Raw genomic sequence first — 14,427 nt, 5'->3', positions numbered from 1 at the left:
AATCATAATATAACATTCACTTTTTTTCTTATTTAAATAATTTTAGCTTATGTGTTTTTCATATTATTGTGGTAGCCTTAGTGTTGTCATTGGCCAAAGCAGGGTTCTCAATAAGTTTCGGTTCAACCATCTCAAATAGTAAAGTAACCGACCAGCTCCTACTTAGAATTCACTGTATTTCAAATTTTAATCTACCCAAATTGCCTTTTAAACTGTCCATTTTGGCTGGCAGCCCGTTCTTTTTGAGTACGCAGCAAAGCTTAAATCCATCAAGTATATTCAAATAAAACTTCGTACACATATTGCAAGAGACAATACGCACATGTATAGTGAAGCCCAAAACTCTAGTTTTGATAATTATGGAGTTGTGCCCCTATTAAACTGAAAAAAACAGGCAAGCGTTTGTTTTCACTCTGTGGTGCTCTTGTTATTGCACTGTTTTAAATATTCTTCATTTATTTGTCTTGCCCCTCTCATGTTAAGACATCTTGCTTCAATTTACTTTCCCTTTGTCGAGATACATTTCAACATTATTGAACTCGTTTGATTTGATTGTTCTAACATGTGTTGCATTAGACTCTCCATCTTTTAAAATTCCATGTACATTATTGATAATATTGGTATTTATATTTTTTATAGATTGCAAGTGGTTTTATTGTAGATGTGATTTCTGACTGTTTTGATTAAGCAATACGCGTTGCTGTTTTCTTAGACATATGCTCGCATGTCTGCTAGTATAAAGTACTTTTTGGCTCGTCTATTTATAAAATAAAAAAGCAACGAGAAATTTTCTTAGCCTTGGTGTCGCTCTTGATGTGGTCTGAGTGCAAAACCTTTTATCTTTGATGTAACCATAAACTTGAAAACTGTCCAAGATATTTGAATAAAACTTGGTACACCTGTAATAAGAGGCAATACACATATGTATGTCAAGGCCCATAACTCTGGTTCTAAAACTTGTCCAGTTATGCCCTTTTTTTACCAAAAAATACAACAGAAGAGAGTTGTGTTCCATGTGCAGGATTCTTGTTTATGAATGTCTCTTTGTTAGAAAGTTCTGTGTCAATATCATTTTTGTCTTCAAGTGTGTAAAGTGTTTTAATGTTGATAAAAAGAAACATTAACTCTTGTTATGCATGATAAAATGTATCAGTTTATTGGCTATTTCATGCAACCATGTAATGTGACCTTTATCCTACTTGATCATCAAAACATGTTACCAAAACATCATTATCGACCTTCATATCATTTGCATGTGCATGACCTTGACTCCCTGCTATTCCAGATATGGGGGATCTGGCGTAAAACAGAACCCGTATATAGCTGGCTTATCTTCATCAATGAACTCAAGTGGAACGGGCCGAAGTGGATACCAGTCCTCGTATGTCCCTTATTATCGAATGAAGGACCGCGAAAGGCAAGAAAAGGAACTTGCAGATAAGGAAAACAAGGCGAACATTCGGAACTCCTCCCCGGCATCCTTAGCGTTGTCATCAGCAAACACGACTATATCTTCGACCTCTTCTGCCACAACTATCACCACCCCGACCTCATCTTTTACCCACCATCGGAAGTAAGTCTCCCCCCGCGTAAAGAATATTGGTGGATTGGTCAAATCACCTTTAGGGCGTATACACAGCGCCACAATGATTGTTGGTTGGTATTTTAAGTTCTTCAAAGATCAACTGAAGGTAGTGTCATAGACCTGGTTTATTTTATCAGTATCTTTTTAAGATAATGACCTGAAACTTGGTACAGTCGTTCACAATGACAATATATAAAGAGATAAAAAAGATGAACGTTGGCATCAACTTTAAGTGCTTACTTGCAGAAAGTGAAATTTACTGAGTGGTCTTAGATTGTCTAAGTTGTTGTTTATACAAGAACAAAATCTAAAATTGGCATTGTCATCTGTGTTGTCATTTTTGAAGTCATAAGCCTGCAAAAGCTTAAACCTTTGGAATTCAAAATATTCCAATGAAACTTGGTACACATGTTGCTGAAGACAAATGACAATACACACATGCATATCAAGGCTCATTACTCTGGGTTGTAGTTGTTGAGTTATGCCCCCTTTTCTATCATAGAACAAAGGATGAGCGTTGGCATTCGCTCTGCGGCGCTTATAATCAAACCACTTTTACCATCGTCATCTTCATTCTAAACCTGAATGATCATCATCTTCATGCTTTAAAACCCAGCATTTTGGCTGTAAAAACATCTTGAACATTTGAGCTTGTTACAAAATACCTTCAGTTAAATGTTTTCGCCCCAAGCATGAAATGTTGACTTCAGTTTTGATTTGAAATACATGTGTTTTTGCTGTCTTTTGTTCGTAGTTTAATGTTTGTTTGTTTATCATCAGAATAAGAGCATTGGTCATTATCATATAATACATGTATAAATTAGCATTATATAACATTTCATATCTTTTTATACAGGGAAACGTTATCATTAAACAAAGCAAAAAATGTTTCAGTTGCAAACCATTTGAATTAAGTGTTCTTGCAACGTGTTTTTTAAAAACCAATATAATTGATTAAAAATAGGAGGCAAATTTTACCTGTTTTTGAATATTCAGTATTTTTTTATCCACCCATTATTTGGTTGAATTTTAAAACTATACAGCCACAGAACAGATCGGTACAACAATTCTAGGCAAATGTAACGCACATGCGACAACGTGTTTTACAGATCGTACGAAGCACCAAAGAGAGATGAGGAGACTGAAATGTTACGGAAGGTCCGCGCAAAACGGGCAAGGGAGACTAGACGTTCTACACAGGTTAGTGGACATAAAGAAACATATACTTTGTGTTTTGTAGAAATGGATGAGGCATTTTCTTGAAAAAAATGTTTGTTTGTAATGACCTGACCGATTCACTTTTAATGATCCACTTTGGACTCCTGTATTCATGGCAAAACGAAATTCTGACATGTTCATCTGTTGTTTGTTTTGTAAATTTAATATCACACAGTCTAGACCAGGTTAGTATTCACTGACATATCACACAGTCTAGACCAGGTTAGTATTCACTGACATATCACACAGTCTAGACCAGGTTAGTATTCACTGACATATCACACAGTCTAGACCAGGTTAGTATTCACTGACATATCACACAGTCTAGACCAGGTTAGTATTCACTGACATATCACACAGTCTAGACCAGGTTAGTATTCATTGACATCTTGGGTCTGAGTTTCAGACTCAGTAATATCACACAGTCTAGACCAGGTTAGTATTCATTGACATCTTGGGTCTGAGTTTCAGACTCAGTAATATCACACAGTCTAGACCAGGTTAGTATTCATTGACATCTTGGGTCTGAGTTTCAGACCAAAAGCTGTTTGGTGTTTGTCAATAAAAGTAGGTCAAATAAATCAAAACTTTAAAGCTGCACTCTCACAGATATTGAACGTTTTGACAACTTTTTTATTTTTTGTCTTGGAACGAGCCAATTTTTGCGAAAATCTATGGAAACGTGTTATATAAGACGGCTGACAAAAATTTAGATCGCAGATTTTTATATTTAAGTTCAAATATTGATGTTTTATGCATTTTTCTTAGTAACAGTTTAAGCCATAAAACATTAATTTTCGAACGAAATATGAAAATCTACGATCTGATTTTTTGTCAGCAACCTTATATCATTGGTTTACAGATATTTACGCAAAAAATTACGCTTTCCAAGATAAAAAATAAAAAAGTTATTATAAAAAAACAGTAAATCTGTGAGAGTGCAGCTTTAACAAAGATTTGTTGCCAATATAAAGGCTGTAAACAAAAACCTTTAAAGATGGTTTACGTGTTTTTCAGGGTGTTACTCTAGAAGATGTGCAGCAGGCTAACCAGGTGTTACAAAAGCCCGACGTCGACCCTGCTTCCACATTGTCAACGGCAATGACCATATCCACAGCCACAAGCCTTGCTGATCGAAACCGCAGCGATGGGGCAACCACAAAATCTCAGGTCACCACAGACTCTAGTTTAGGCACGAAGGATAGTGTCAGCAGTGTTTTGAATGATAAGGATATTAGTAGCAGGCTTACAGGAGACGTGAATCTACGTCGCACGCAGTCAGCCTTAGATTCAGATAGTTCAGCCCTGTCATCGTGGCGAAGATCGAGAGAGGAGGCAGCGGCTAAAAATGATGTATGTATTTGTATATGGCTTTGTGTTTATTTTGCTAAATACTTTTGTTTGTCTAAATTATTGCCTATCATTAAATCAAATGCTAAATGAGTAGCTTGGCAGGTAATATGAGTTATGATATTTTGTAGACAAGCGGATCTCAGGTCATGATACTGTGACTTGTCCACGACTGTCATTTCTTAATTTCTAAAAAGGAAACGTCTATCCTTTTATTAAGATGTCAGTTTTCTAAAACTGAATTGGTTTTCATAGAGCTAAAAGAAAATTACATGTTAACTTAATTGATATCAGTAAAAAATCATCAATATCATTTATGACAGTCTTAGCTTGTGAAAAAGATGCACTGACCACGTTATTGTACAATATACATTCACACATACATATACATATATATCTTGCAGGATGACAGTGCACCTCGAAGTAGCAGTTTCAGGCGAATGAGGGAAGGAAGAGACTTGACAGACTCTTCAGGTAAACATACATTTAAAGCTGCACTTTTACTCCAAAATAAGCAGTTCCACACTTAATACATTTGTTTTATATAACCCAAAGGATGAATAAATATCTAAAACAATGATTCTTATGAAGGATACCGTGTTAAATTGGAAAGAAAGGTGCAGAAAATACAGTATTTCTTCCTTATGAGACTATAGTTGAACACTGTATACCTTTTAGGACCCACAAGTCATTTAATAATTGTGCGTTTTCACCTATTAAATATACAGTTACAATCTTTTTATCAGTAATTGATATTTTTCTTAAATGCATTATTTAGTAAGTAGTTAAAGGTTTATCACTCAAAATTAATGTTTGTGTATGTATTGATTTTAAATATGAGTATCACTTTAACGGTTCATAAAGTTGTCTTTTTTGGTTCAAATATCATATGTATTGCGTTTTCCTGATAATTCCAATTTTTAGTTATAAAAGGACACAGTATTTTCAAGCCTTCAATGTTGTTGTTGTTGTTCTTAAAAAATGATGCCGTAACAGGTCAGCTGTTGAAGATAAACAGTAACTGTCATGTTATGCCCTTCAGAAAAAAGAAACGATGACAATTTGCACCTGTCTAATGGAGATTTTGTTTTACTGACGGCATAAACATCCCCAATTACGTATTAACATACTAATAACAAGCTCAGTCACACTTGACACAAATATTATGAACAATCATTTCTTCATTTTCACATATTTCAGCCTACGTCCCTCGAAATCGCACAGATCGTACTGAACGAAATGCCCTGTCTGCTGCCGATATCGGCAGTAATTCAATTCTGTCTGCTAGTCTAGGTCGAACTGCGTCTCTCCGAGCTGACAGATTGAAAAAGGCGGAGGAAGATAGTCAACTAGAACTGCGCAGGGACAAAGATAAAGAAAAGGGCAAGGAATATAATTTCTTCATTCAGCTGGTTTTTGAAATGTTGTCATATATGGTCATCTGTAATTAGTTCGTCTGTTTGGGGGTTTGGGGAGAAAAAAGTTGAGGTATTATTATAGTTTGCATTGTTGTAATTGACAGCTTGCAAAATATTTAACCTGGCTCTAATTTGAACACCATTTCAGATATTTAAATGTACAGAAAGGCCTGATTCTGGATTAAATAATTATTATGCCCCTTTTTTTAATGGAAAAAACAACAGGCGAGCGTTGGTGTTTTTTTCAGGGATCCTCCTGTACATTTTTTTATCATACATATCAAAATTTTGCTTGTTTAAAGTCATTAAGGATATCAAAACAGCCCTAATTCTTATTAAATTGTTTTCTCTTTTACAGAATCTGATAAGTCAAAAGATGACAAAGAAGAAAAGAGGCCCGAATCAACTGCAATCCGACGCCGTAGAATAAATAAAGAGAGAAGGTCGACTGGCATTGCCAACTATACCCCGGAGGTGAGGTCTAGTTTGAATGTGCTACTTTAACTAAAACATGTGGAATGTAATTGTTACAGAAATACTTAGGTTTCACTGGATGATGTTTATTTTCTGATTTGTGAGAAAATGATGAGAATCTAATTATTAAAATAAACCTGGATGAGTGTTTATCTTTTCAAAGCAAGTACCATTAGGGTTAGGCTTGCTGTATACAAGTTGGTATTCATTTATTAGAAAAAAAACCTGAAGCAATATTACTAACAATCTATATATAGCATATGATTCTATTAAATCAATTTTAGTTTTATACATGGTGTTAAGCATTGTATATCTATTTATAGACCTTTGACTGGAAAACTACATGTATATTCACATTTAATTGATAATTTAGTCACACAAGCACAGTTCAATCAACATTCACTATATTTTGTTCACATTTAGGATTTAAAACAAATGCGAGAAAACGCTGCACAGTGGAAACAAGATGTATGTTAAAGCACTGTGTGTGTATTTTTGGTGAAGGGCGGGCAAGTTAGGGTATCACCGTTAGTCAGTTGCTACATTATTTTCATAAAATAAATAAAATAATCAGATTTCATGCTCATAGATGCTAGAGTATTATAATCCTTTACACGGATACTACCTGTTGCAACATATAAAACTGCGTAGTTTTTCCTAGATAGTTCAGCCCCCCAATAAGAAAAAGTGAAATCATGATACAAACTAGCTGAAAGAGGAAAGTCTTTACAGAGATATAAGACCACAATCAGACTCTGAACATGGGGCCGATTGTTCAGAACATTTTTAAGTAAACAACGTTCCTTACATCATAGTTGTTAAATTTCAAATCTTTATTGTTCTGTAAGGGTAAATGGATCCAGTTTTGATTGACAACTGTTCAGCTATTCTTATGTTATTTGAATATATGAGAATATAACATTTTAACCTAGTCTAACCTTTTAACGTTTAAAAGTTAATAATGATCTTGTTTATCATGTTGTTAACTTAAACAAAGCACTGAACAATCGCCCCATTATCTGCGAAAAGGTCTATTACTATGATAGTATTAATCTCCGATTTAGTGCCCTTTACAAATTAAATACTGATAAGCCTTGTTAAGTGTTCCTGTCATTTACTTACATGTCTCACAACCATAATAAATTTGTGATTTCATAATCAAGGGTTTGAAAGTAATTAACATGAAAATGATTTTAACTTCATGACATTATTAATATTGCATTTATGAGGGTGAAAAAGTATATTACATAGTCGAATAGCTTTTAGATTTGTTATCCAGTGACAGAAACTGTTTTAATCAATGCCAGAAATAGTATATAGCTTAACTTCCTACTTTTCTCATAGTCAAAGCTATGAATAATACTTGCAATATAACCTAGCTACGGCACAGCTTTATTTGTACACACACATTTCCATCGAGGTTTGATTCCTTAATAACAGTGTTAACTTTTAGTACAAAAATGTGATTTATGATAAGTTAGTTCTGTTGTTGTTGTTGTTGTTTCATGTGGGAGTGTGTTAATTGGTGGGCAAAAAGTCTGAATAGATAATATAATGGGCATTGAATTATTTCTAAATTTTTGATGTAGCAACTTCTCTGCACATTTCGAAATAAATCATCATTTTAAAAACATGGCATCCAAGAATAATGGTATTAAGAGGATTTGCACTTTTTGGTCACAAATGTAGTTTTGAAATGTAGTTGTGTTTAAAGCAATGTCGATTAAATCCATTCACAGAATGAAGACGAGGATAAGGACAAGGAAAATAAAGATGACACCAAGGGAGAGCAGCCTGATACTGATGATAAGGTGAGTGACCTCCTTTCAAAAAGTCTCTCTTGATGCAAATATTCAATGGATCTTTTTATGAATCTTTTGTGTGGGTATATCGTCTCCCAATATGATTCTTAAGTTGTCTCCCTTGACACTTATTTGAAATTGTCTCCTTTGATCTATCTCTTAAATTGCCTCCCTTGGTACTGCACTTTGTTTGAAATTGTCTCCCTTAATGCTCCTCTTCAAGTTATTTCCCTGGTCATTTCTCCTTGGCTTTGCTTCCATTTTATTTTAGCCTGAAATTGTCTCCCTTTAATGCTTTACTCTCAACTTGCCTTCCTATATTATTCTCTTGAAATTATCTCCCTTGATGCTTCCCTATGCTTCTTTAAATTCAATTTCTATATTATTCTCTTAAATTATCTCCCTTGATGCTTCTTTTTGATCCTCTAAAATATACTTTCTTGATATGACACCATAAATTGTCTCCCTTGATGCTTTGAAATTGTCTCCTGAGGTTGTCTCCCTTGATGTGTATCATGAAATCACCTAATGTTTCTCCTGAAATTGTCGCCCTTTGCCAACACTATGACTTGATAAAGAGGAATATTGAATAGAATTTTAGAGTAGTACTTGAAAAGTTCTTATATATCAATTGCTAACTTGAAAAAAGTCTTCCTCCAAGAGCCAGTATCTGTAGACTCCCTGCGTGTCTTATATTACAGAGATGTGTGATATTTACATGTGTTATCTACCATCGGCTATCAATAGAAGGGTTCTGCTGATGACCTTTTTACATCAGTTCAGGATGGTAGTCTTCTGGGTGTTAATTAAAATATGATATCAGTAATTCTCCAGTTATCTTCATATACTTCATATTTCAATTTTAGAGTTTCAGAAAGCCATATACTAGGTCGAGTGTAAGTCTTGTTCAGTTGTTCTTGGTCCACATTCACTCACGTCTTGGGACTGACTTTGAGCTTTAAGTACTTGAATGTTATAAATTATCTCATATAAATGTTTTGACAAATAATGTTTACATCTTTGTAAAACACATTTATCTTATCACATACACAAATACACATCTTATCATTATCTTATCATTGTTCCTCATCTAAAAGCAATTCTACAATGAAGTTTGGAAGATTTAAGTGTGGCATGAATCTCGAAGTCAGACTCAAGACAGTACAAAATATGGGCACTGTTTGAAACTGTTCAAACTTCACACATTTGTTTGTTACATTATTTATTGAAGTAACAGAATAAAAGTAGAATAAACCTGAGAAGTAATAGTTAATTACAAAGTTCAAATTATACAAGGTGCGGACCTCATTGTATTATTACAAATAAGAGATTGTGGGTGACGTTACTGCTTTTAGTACTTAAAATATGTTGTCGTGGACAATGTTCAATAAGTAGCAGTCTTATAAGAGATGAGCTTTTTAATTTATTTGCATGCTTTGTATAGCATAGTTAAGCTCTGTTTACTTGTTAATCTTCTAATATGGGAGTAAATGAACTGATAAAAACAAAGAAAACTATTTTCAACATGGTAGTGGTAAATAAATTTATTTCTATGAGGCATTTAATGTTCATAAACTGTCAGCCAATATTCATATTTCATCCATTTGGTATTTAACGAACACGAGGCACTTTGTTTGCTTAATGATAACTTTTGACTTTATAATTTCAGTGAGGTTTTAAGTTAATCGAAGTGTCCAATGTTATGTTGACATATTTATTTATACTCATGATGATATGTTGAAGCTTAGCACAGATTCTTGTTTGAAAATGATAACCTCCGTTTAGGGGTCAATTTCAATCTTTGTTCATGATTGATTTGCTTTCAATTTTGTAATTGGCTCCAGGTATAGTCAAATAGAAGATATGAATATTTAGTTTTTGTTAAGTTTTGTTGATACCAAAATATTTTTGTTCAATAGTGAAGGCAGTCATAAGCTGAGAGTAAGGCTGATTCATGGATAGAAACCATAGCAATTGTGTTTTTTAAGAATCCATAAAAGCATGACCCTAGTGCGACTCCCATCCACAACTTCTTTGGTGAGAGGTAGGCCAATACACAGCTCAAACCTGTTATTAAAAGTTGAGGGGAGGTAACTTTTGACTGGTTCCTACACAAGAGTTACTGCATGTTATTGGAAAAAATTATACATTTCTAAAAGTACATAAGAACTTTCTTAGTTGTCAATGCTTGAAAACAATAATTAGATTGTTAGTTTGTTTGAAATAGATTCTCTCATGATAAAACAGCAAGATTCAATATTGTCTACTATTCATTTGTCACATTTTTATGGACTCAGGTCTTATGAAAAAGATGGGCAATTGGCACCCACTGGAGCTGCTCTTGCAAAGCAGACACACAATGTATAATAATCCACATACATCACAGTGCCCTGCTCTCTATGAAAAGTGTTGTATATTTGGCAAACATCATAGTTATCAGTTGTTGCATTATTACCAGGAATGCCAGGCTAGATTCTTATCTCTCCCAGAACAATTACAGACCACTTACCTTTGCTAGAACTCCCCTGCAGTTTTTAAACAATGCAGATTCTGGAAATAGATATATAAAGTGTTATATGTAATAAACGTTGCTTGTTTATGTCCTATGCGTGAACAATTGCCAAGGCGTTAACTGCTTCCTGGTTTGTTAGATCAAAACATATAAAGTTTTCCATTTCATGGGAACAGAATGACAAACATAAATAGATCTGGTATGATTTGCACTAAACTAGTAGTTTATGGATTAGGGTAAATTCCTACCTTCAGTCTTCTAGGTAGCATCAGGGTCTGTAATACAGAAACTACAGGGACAAACCCAGTAGTCAGACACTCAAACATTATCATTGTTTAGCGGCAAAAGGTAAAGGCCCAAAAAGACAGTTAAAGCGAAACACAGATGTGCAAACACCACATACAGGCCACATAGGCAGCATACCGCCTTGGAACCAAGCCATAATGTGACCAGATGTAGGCAGACCTAAAAAAACTCTTCCACCTCCTAACCATAGCAGATGCTGTTTGCAGTACCTGGTGGCCATTAGGTCCAGGCAACAAACATGGGAGTAATTGTGGGATAAGCAGCCACCTTTTTCAATACACCACCTGGACCAGTCTAATGCGCATGATCTATTTGAGTACACACCTAATGTGCATATTCTGGTAGAATACCTCACCTAATGTTCATTATCTGGTAAAATACCTGGCCTAATGTTCATTATCTAGTAGAATACCTGGCCTTATGTTCATTATCTAGTAGAATACACTGCCTAATGTTCATTATCTAGTAGAATACTCCGCCTCATGCTCATTATCTGGTTGAATACCCTGCCTAATGTTCATTATCTGGTAGAATAACTGGCCTTATGTGCATATTCTGGTAGAATACCTCACCTTATGTTCATTATCTGGTAGAATCCCCCCACCTAATGATCATAACCTGGTAGAATAACTCACCTAATGTTCATTATCTGGTAGAATACCTCACCTAATGTTCATTATTTAGTAGAATACCTCACCTTATGTTCATTATCTGATAGAATACCTCGCATAATGATCTTTATCTAATATAATACCCTGCCTTATGTTCATTATCTGGTAATATATCCCGCCTAATGTTCATTATCTGGTAGAATACACTGCCTTATGTTCTTTATCTGGTAGAATACCCTGCCTTACCTTCATTATCTGGTAGTAAACCCTGTTTAATAATCATTATCCAGTTGATTTCCCCATCTAATGTGCATACTCTGGTAGAATACCCCGACTTAATTATGTGCAATATCTGGTATAATAATAGCCTAGTTAAAATCATGGTTCAAAGTTGCAATTCCTTAAAATCTACAATCTACATTTCGAAGGGTAAAGGTCAGAAGATATCAAAGCATTCTATATTTCAATGTGGGTTCAGACGTTCTGACATTTACCTCACACTTTGTTTATTGGTGTACTGATGTTCACGTTCTCTAGTGATGTTATTCTTTGTAGGATCTAGGTCCTGATTGGCTCTCAGTTAATGTTGCAGTTGTTTTTGATCAATATGATTGATTCTGTCATTAAAGATGTATTTCTGTAATAAAGTCAGACATTAAAGTGAATATTAATGTTAACTGTAGGCACTGATGCTCCTTTCTGTGACTCCAAAATAAGCAATATAGGCTCTAAACATGGCAAGTTGGCTCTAAGGGGCCATTTTTAAGAAAAATAATGGCTGATTTTGGTCTAAAATGGTACATTTTGTTGTAAATTATGCATAATTACTCTACCATAATGACATGAAACGTGTACTTTCACAATTTAAGGGAGCGTGCATGCAGAGTGCACCTCCCTGGAACAGCTAGTGGAGAAGATAAGGTTGTGCAGTGAAATTTACATCTTACAAAGTGGAGCAAAATGAAACATTTAAAAAAAAAGATCCATTTCATAAATTCTGGCACACTATTAAAACATCAATTTTTTACTAAGTTTAAAAACCATACAACCATGATTTAAAAAAGGAGTGATTTTAAGTAGCTGATGAGCATATTGGCTGTACTAGTAATAGCCTGATGATCTATTAATAGGCACCAGACATGACCAAACATTCATTGAATGGTTAATTGCCCCCATGGAATGTGGCTAGGCCATGGTAATTGCAGGTAAGCAGGTAACATGTCTATAGGGAATAGCACATCAGGAATACAGATTAACATTTGAAGGCCAAAAAAGCTTATCTGTACAACAAAAAAGTAGGTAGATAAATTGTTTTGCCATAAAACCAGTAAGATTGGTAATTGTGAAAGTGTGACTCATCATTTTCTCACACACAGCCAGTAGGCTCATCAGCATGATTTTGGTTGAGGTGAATAGGGGTGTATGTTGAAATCTCGGTCAGCACTTCATTATTTAACATTAAAAATATATAATGTTCATCATTGTAAGAAAAAAAAATGTTGGCTGTATCAGAAATTAATCAGAAAGCATAAGTGTCCATTCAATTAAAAAGGAATTGCTTGGAAATATGGCTGTCAGTTGCATGTCTAAATGTAACATATGTAGACAAAACAATCTTGATCGATGGCCTGTAGGAGTCTGAACACCATTCAGATTACAGTTCAGAATACATAAATAATACATATTGTATTCATACTGCAAGGCATTGTGTCTTTGCTAAGACAATGTGCAAGAAACAATAGATAAATAATAAATCAGTACCAGCCAGGATCAATTCAGATACCATCTTCTTCTGGAATTGCAATGTCTCCTGGCTTTTGTTAATTAATGTAACCCCTGTCTTGCTCTTATAGAAGTGGAAACTGTTCAGATGTAGACTGGTTACAGATTTGAATATCTCTAAAGCTAGTGGACCTTGATAGAGCTGTATTAACCATTGCTGTCAATAAATTGTCTCTTTAAAAATTGAAACTGTTATTCTATGCCTAACAGGGGTTGTATTGTAGTTACCCTATGGTTTGTCGGGCAGCTGGTTGGCTGGGGAGTTTGTTAGAACTAGTTTTTGCTACTGTGTCAGATGGATTGTTCTGAAACTTGGTACACGTGATCACTGTAATTATGTGTGATAGTGCCTTACACATTTTTCATCAAGCAGTTCAGATGTATTTTGTGATTTTCCAGAACAAATTGAATATTTAAAAAAATACTCTACTACTAACAGTAGCACCTCTAGCACCTCAGGGCTCCAGTCTATATGAATATATCTTAGTAGTAATGGTTTGTCATGGAGTGAAGGACCTCAATATTGTGTTGATAAAGTTATAGAGTGTGGGAAGGCATGCATTTAGTGCTGCTGTGAATGGATTATGACATTCTCATGTTGTCTTTTTTCGACCATTAAACTTCTGCTGCACTAAGCACGTGTGATTGTTTTCGTTTCTGTTTAGAGAAAATCTGACAGTGTTTTTGTCTGTATGATGTGCATGACAGGTTAAGTTGAAAGCGAAATAGAAGTGATGGTACTTTGCTTGTACTATGCTGTTTAAGTGTTGGACTTTGTTTGAAAATTGGATTAAGACGTTAATTTCATAAGTGACCCTTGAGACCTACTGATCAGTAAACTAAACATTGGAGACTTATAAACAGCCTTGTCTTCTTGCTGTATGCAAATTTCTTCCAGTGAATTTAACTGGATTAATTACATAGTCAATCCAAATTTACAATCTTATGCTAATGCAGACTGCAATTTAGAAGTCGATAGCATTATGGAAGGCTGATAAAATGTTTGTGTTTAAAGTTCTGTATGGTTTAATTGACAGGGAATTGGCTTAAAAGAAGGAAAGGTGTGCTGGGAAATTATAAAAAGAGAAGTGTATTTGTCTAAGAGAAATTGCCTGCCAAGAGATACTTTAGAAATGTTTATAAATGAGGCATATTGTTTGGATTTATAGAACAATCTAAGGGGAAGTTGGCTATTTCAGGGAAAATTAGGCTATATTGTGACTGCATTTAAGAAAGATAACCAAGTTTGGTATTTTTGTAATGCAGCTGTTTTGTTTGCAAGATGAGATAAAGGATTAATTTAATCTATACCGATAGAATTGTTATATTGTAGTGCTTATTAATGTGGAATGTTGATAACACATTTATG

At 34.6% G+C, this 14,427-nt stretch overlaps 1 protein-coding gene across 11 annotated transcripts in view; it reads left to right on the top strand.

The window, feature by feature from the left end:
* The window catches only part of LOC128238238 (protein phosphatase 1 regulatory subunit 12A-like), a 72,689-nt gene that overhangs the window by 38,547 nt on the left and 19,715 nt on the right, over positions 1-14,427 (top strand). For 6 of the 11 annotated variants that reach the window (XM_052953918.1, XM_052953925.1, XM_052953924.1 and 3 more), the window contains 8 exons: positions 1,286-1,573; positions 2,695-2,785; positions 3,821-4,156; positions 4,558-4,627; positions 5,354-5,536; positions 5,930-6,045; positions 6,469-6,513; positions 7,785-7,856. In XM_052953918.1, the coding sequence (XP_052809878.1) occupies positions 1,286-1,573; positions 2,695-2,785; positions 3,821-4,156; positions 4,558-4,627; positions 5,354-5,536; positions 5,930-6,045; positions 6,469-6,513; positions 7,785-7,856 (1,201 nt within the window). The remainder of the gene's footprint in view (positions 1-1,285; positions 1,574-2,694; positions 2,786-3,820; positions 4,157-4,557; positions 4,628-5,353; positions 5,537-5,929; positions 6,046-6,468; positions 6,514-7,784; positions 7,857-14,427) is intronic. The other 5 variants (XM_052953922.1, XM_052953921.1, XM_052953927.1 and 2 more) reach the window with 3 other exon arrangements.

The sequence above is a fragment of the Mya arenaria genome, chromosome 6, assembly GCF_026914265.1.
Source record: "Mya arenaria isolate MELC-2E11 chromosome 6, ASM2691426v1".
Taxonomy (NCBI): Eukaryota; Metazoa; Mollusca; class Bivalvia; order Myida; family Myidae; genus Mya; species Mya arenaria.
The sequence above is the reverse complement of the archived record's forward strand: the minus strand, read 5'-3'. Positions and strand labels throughout refer to the sequence as shown.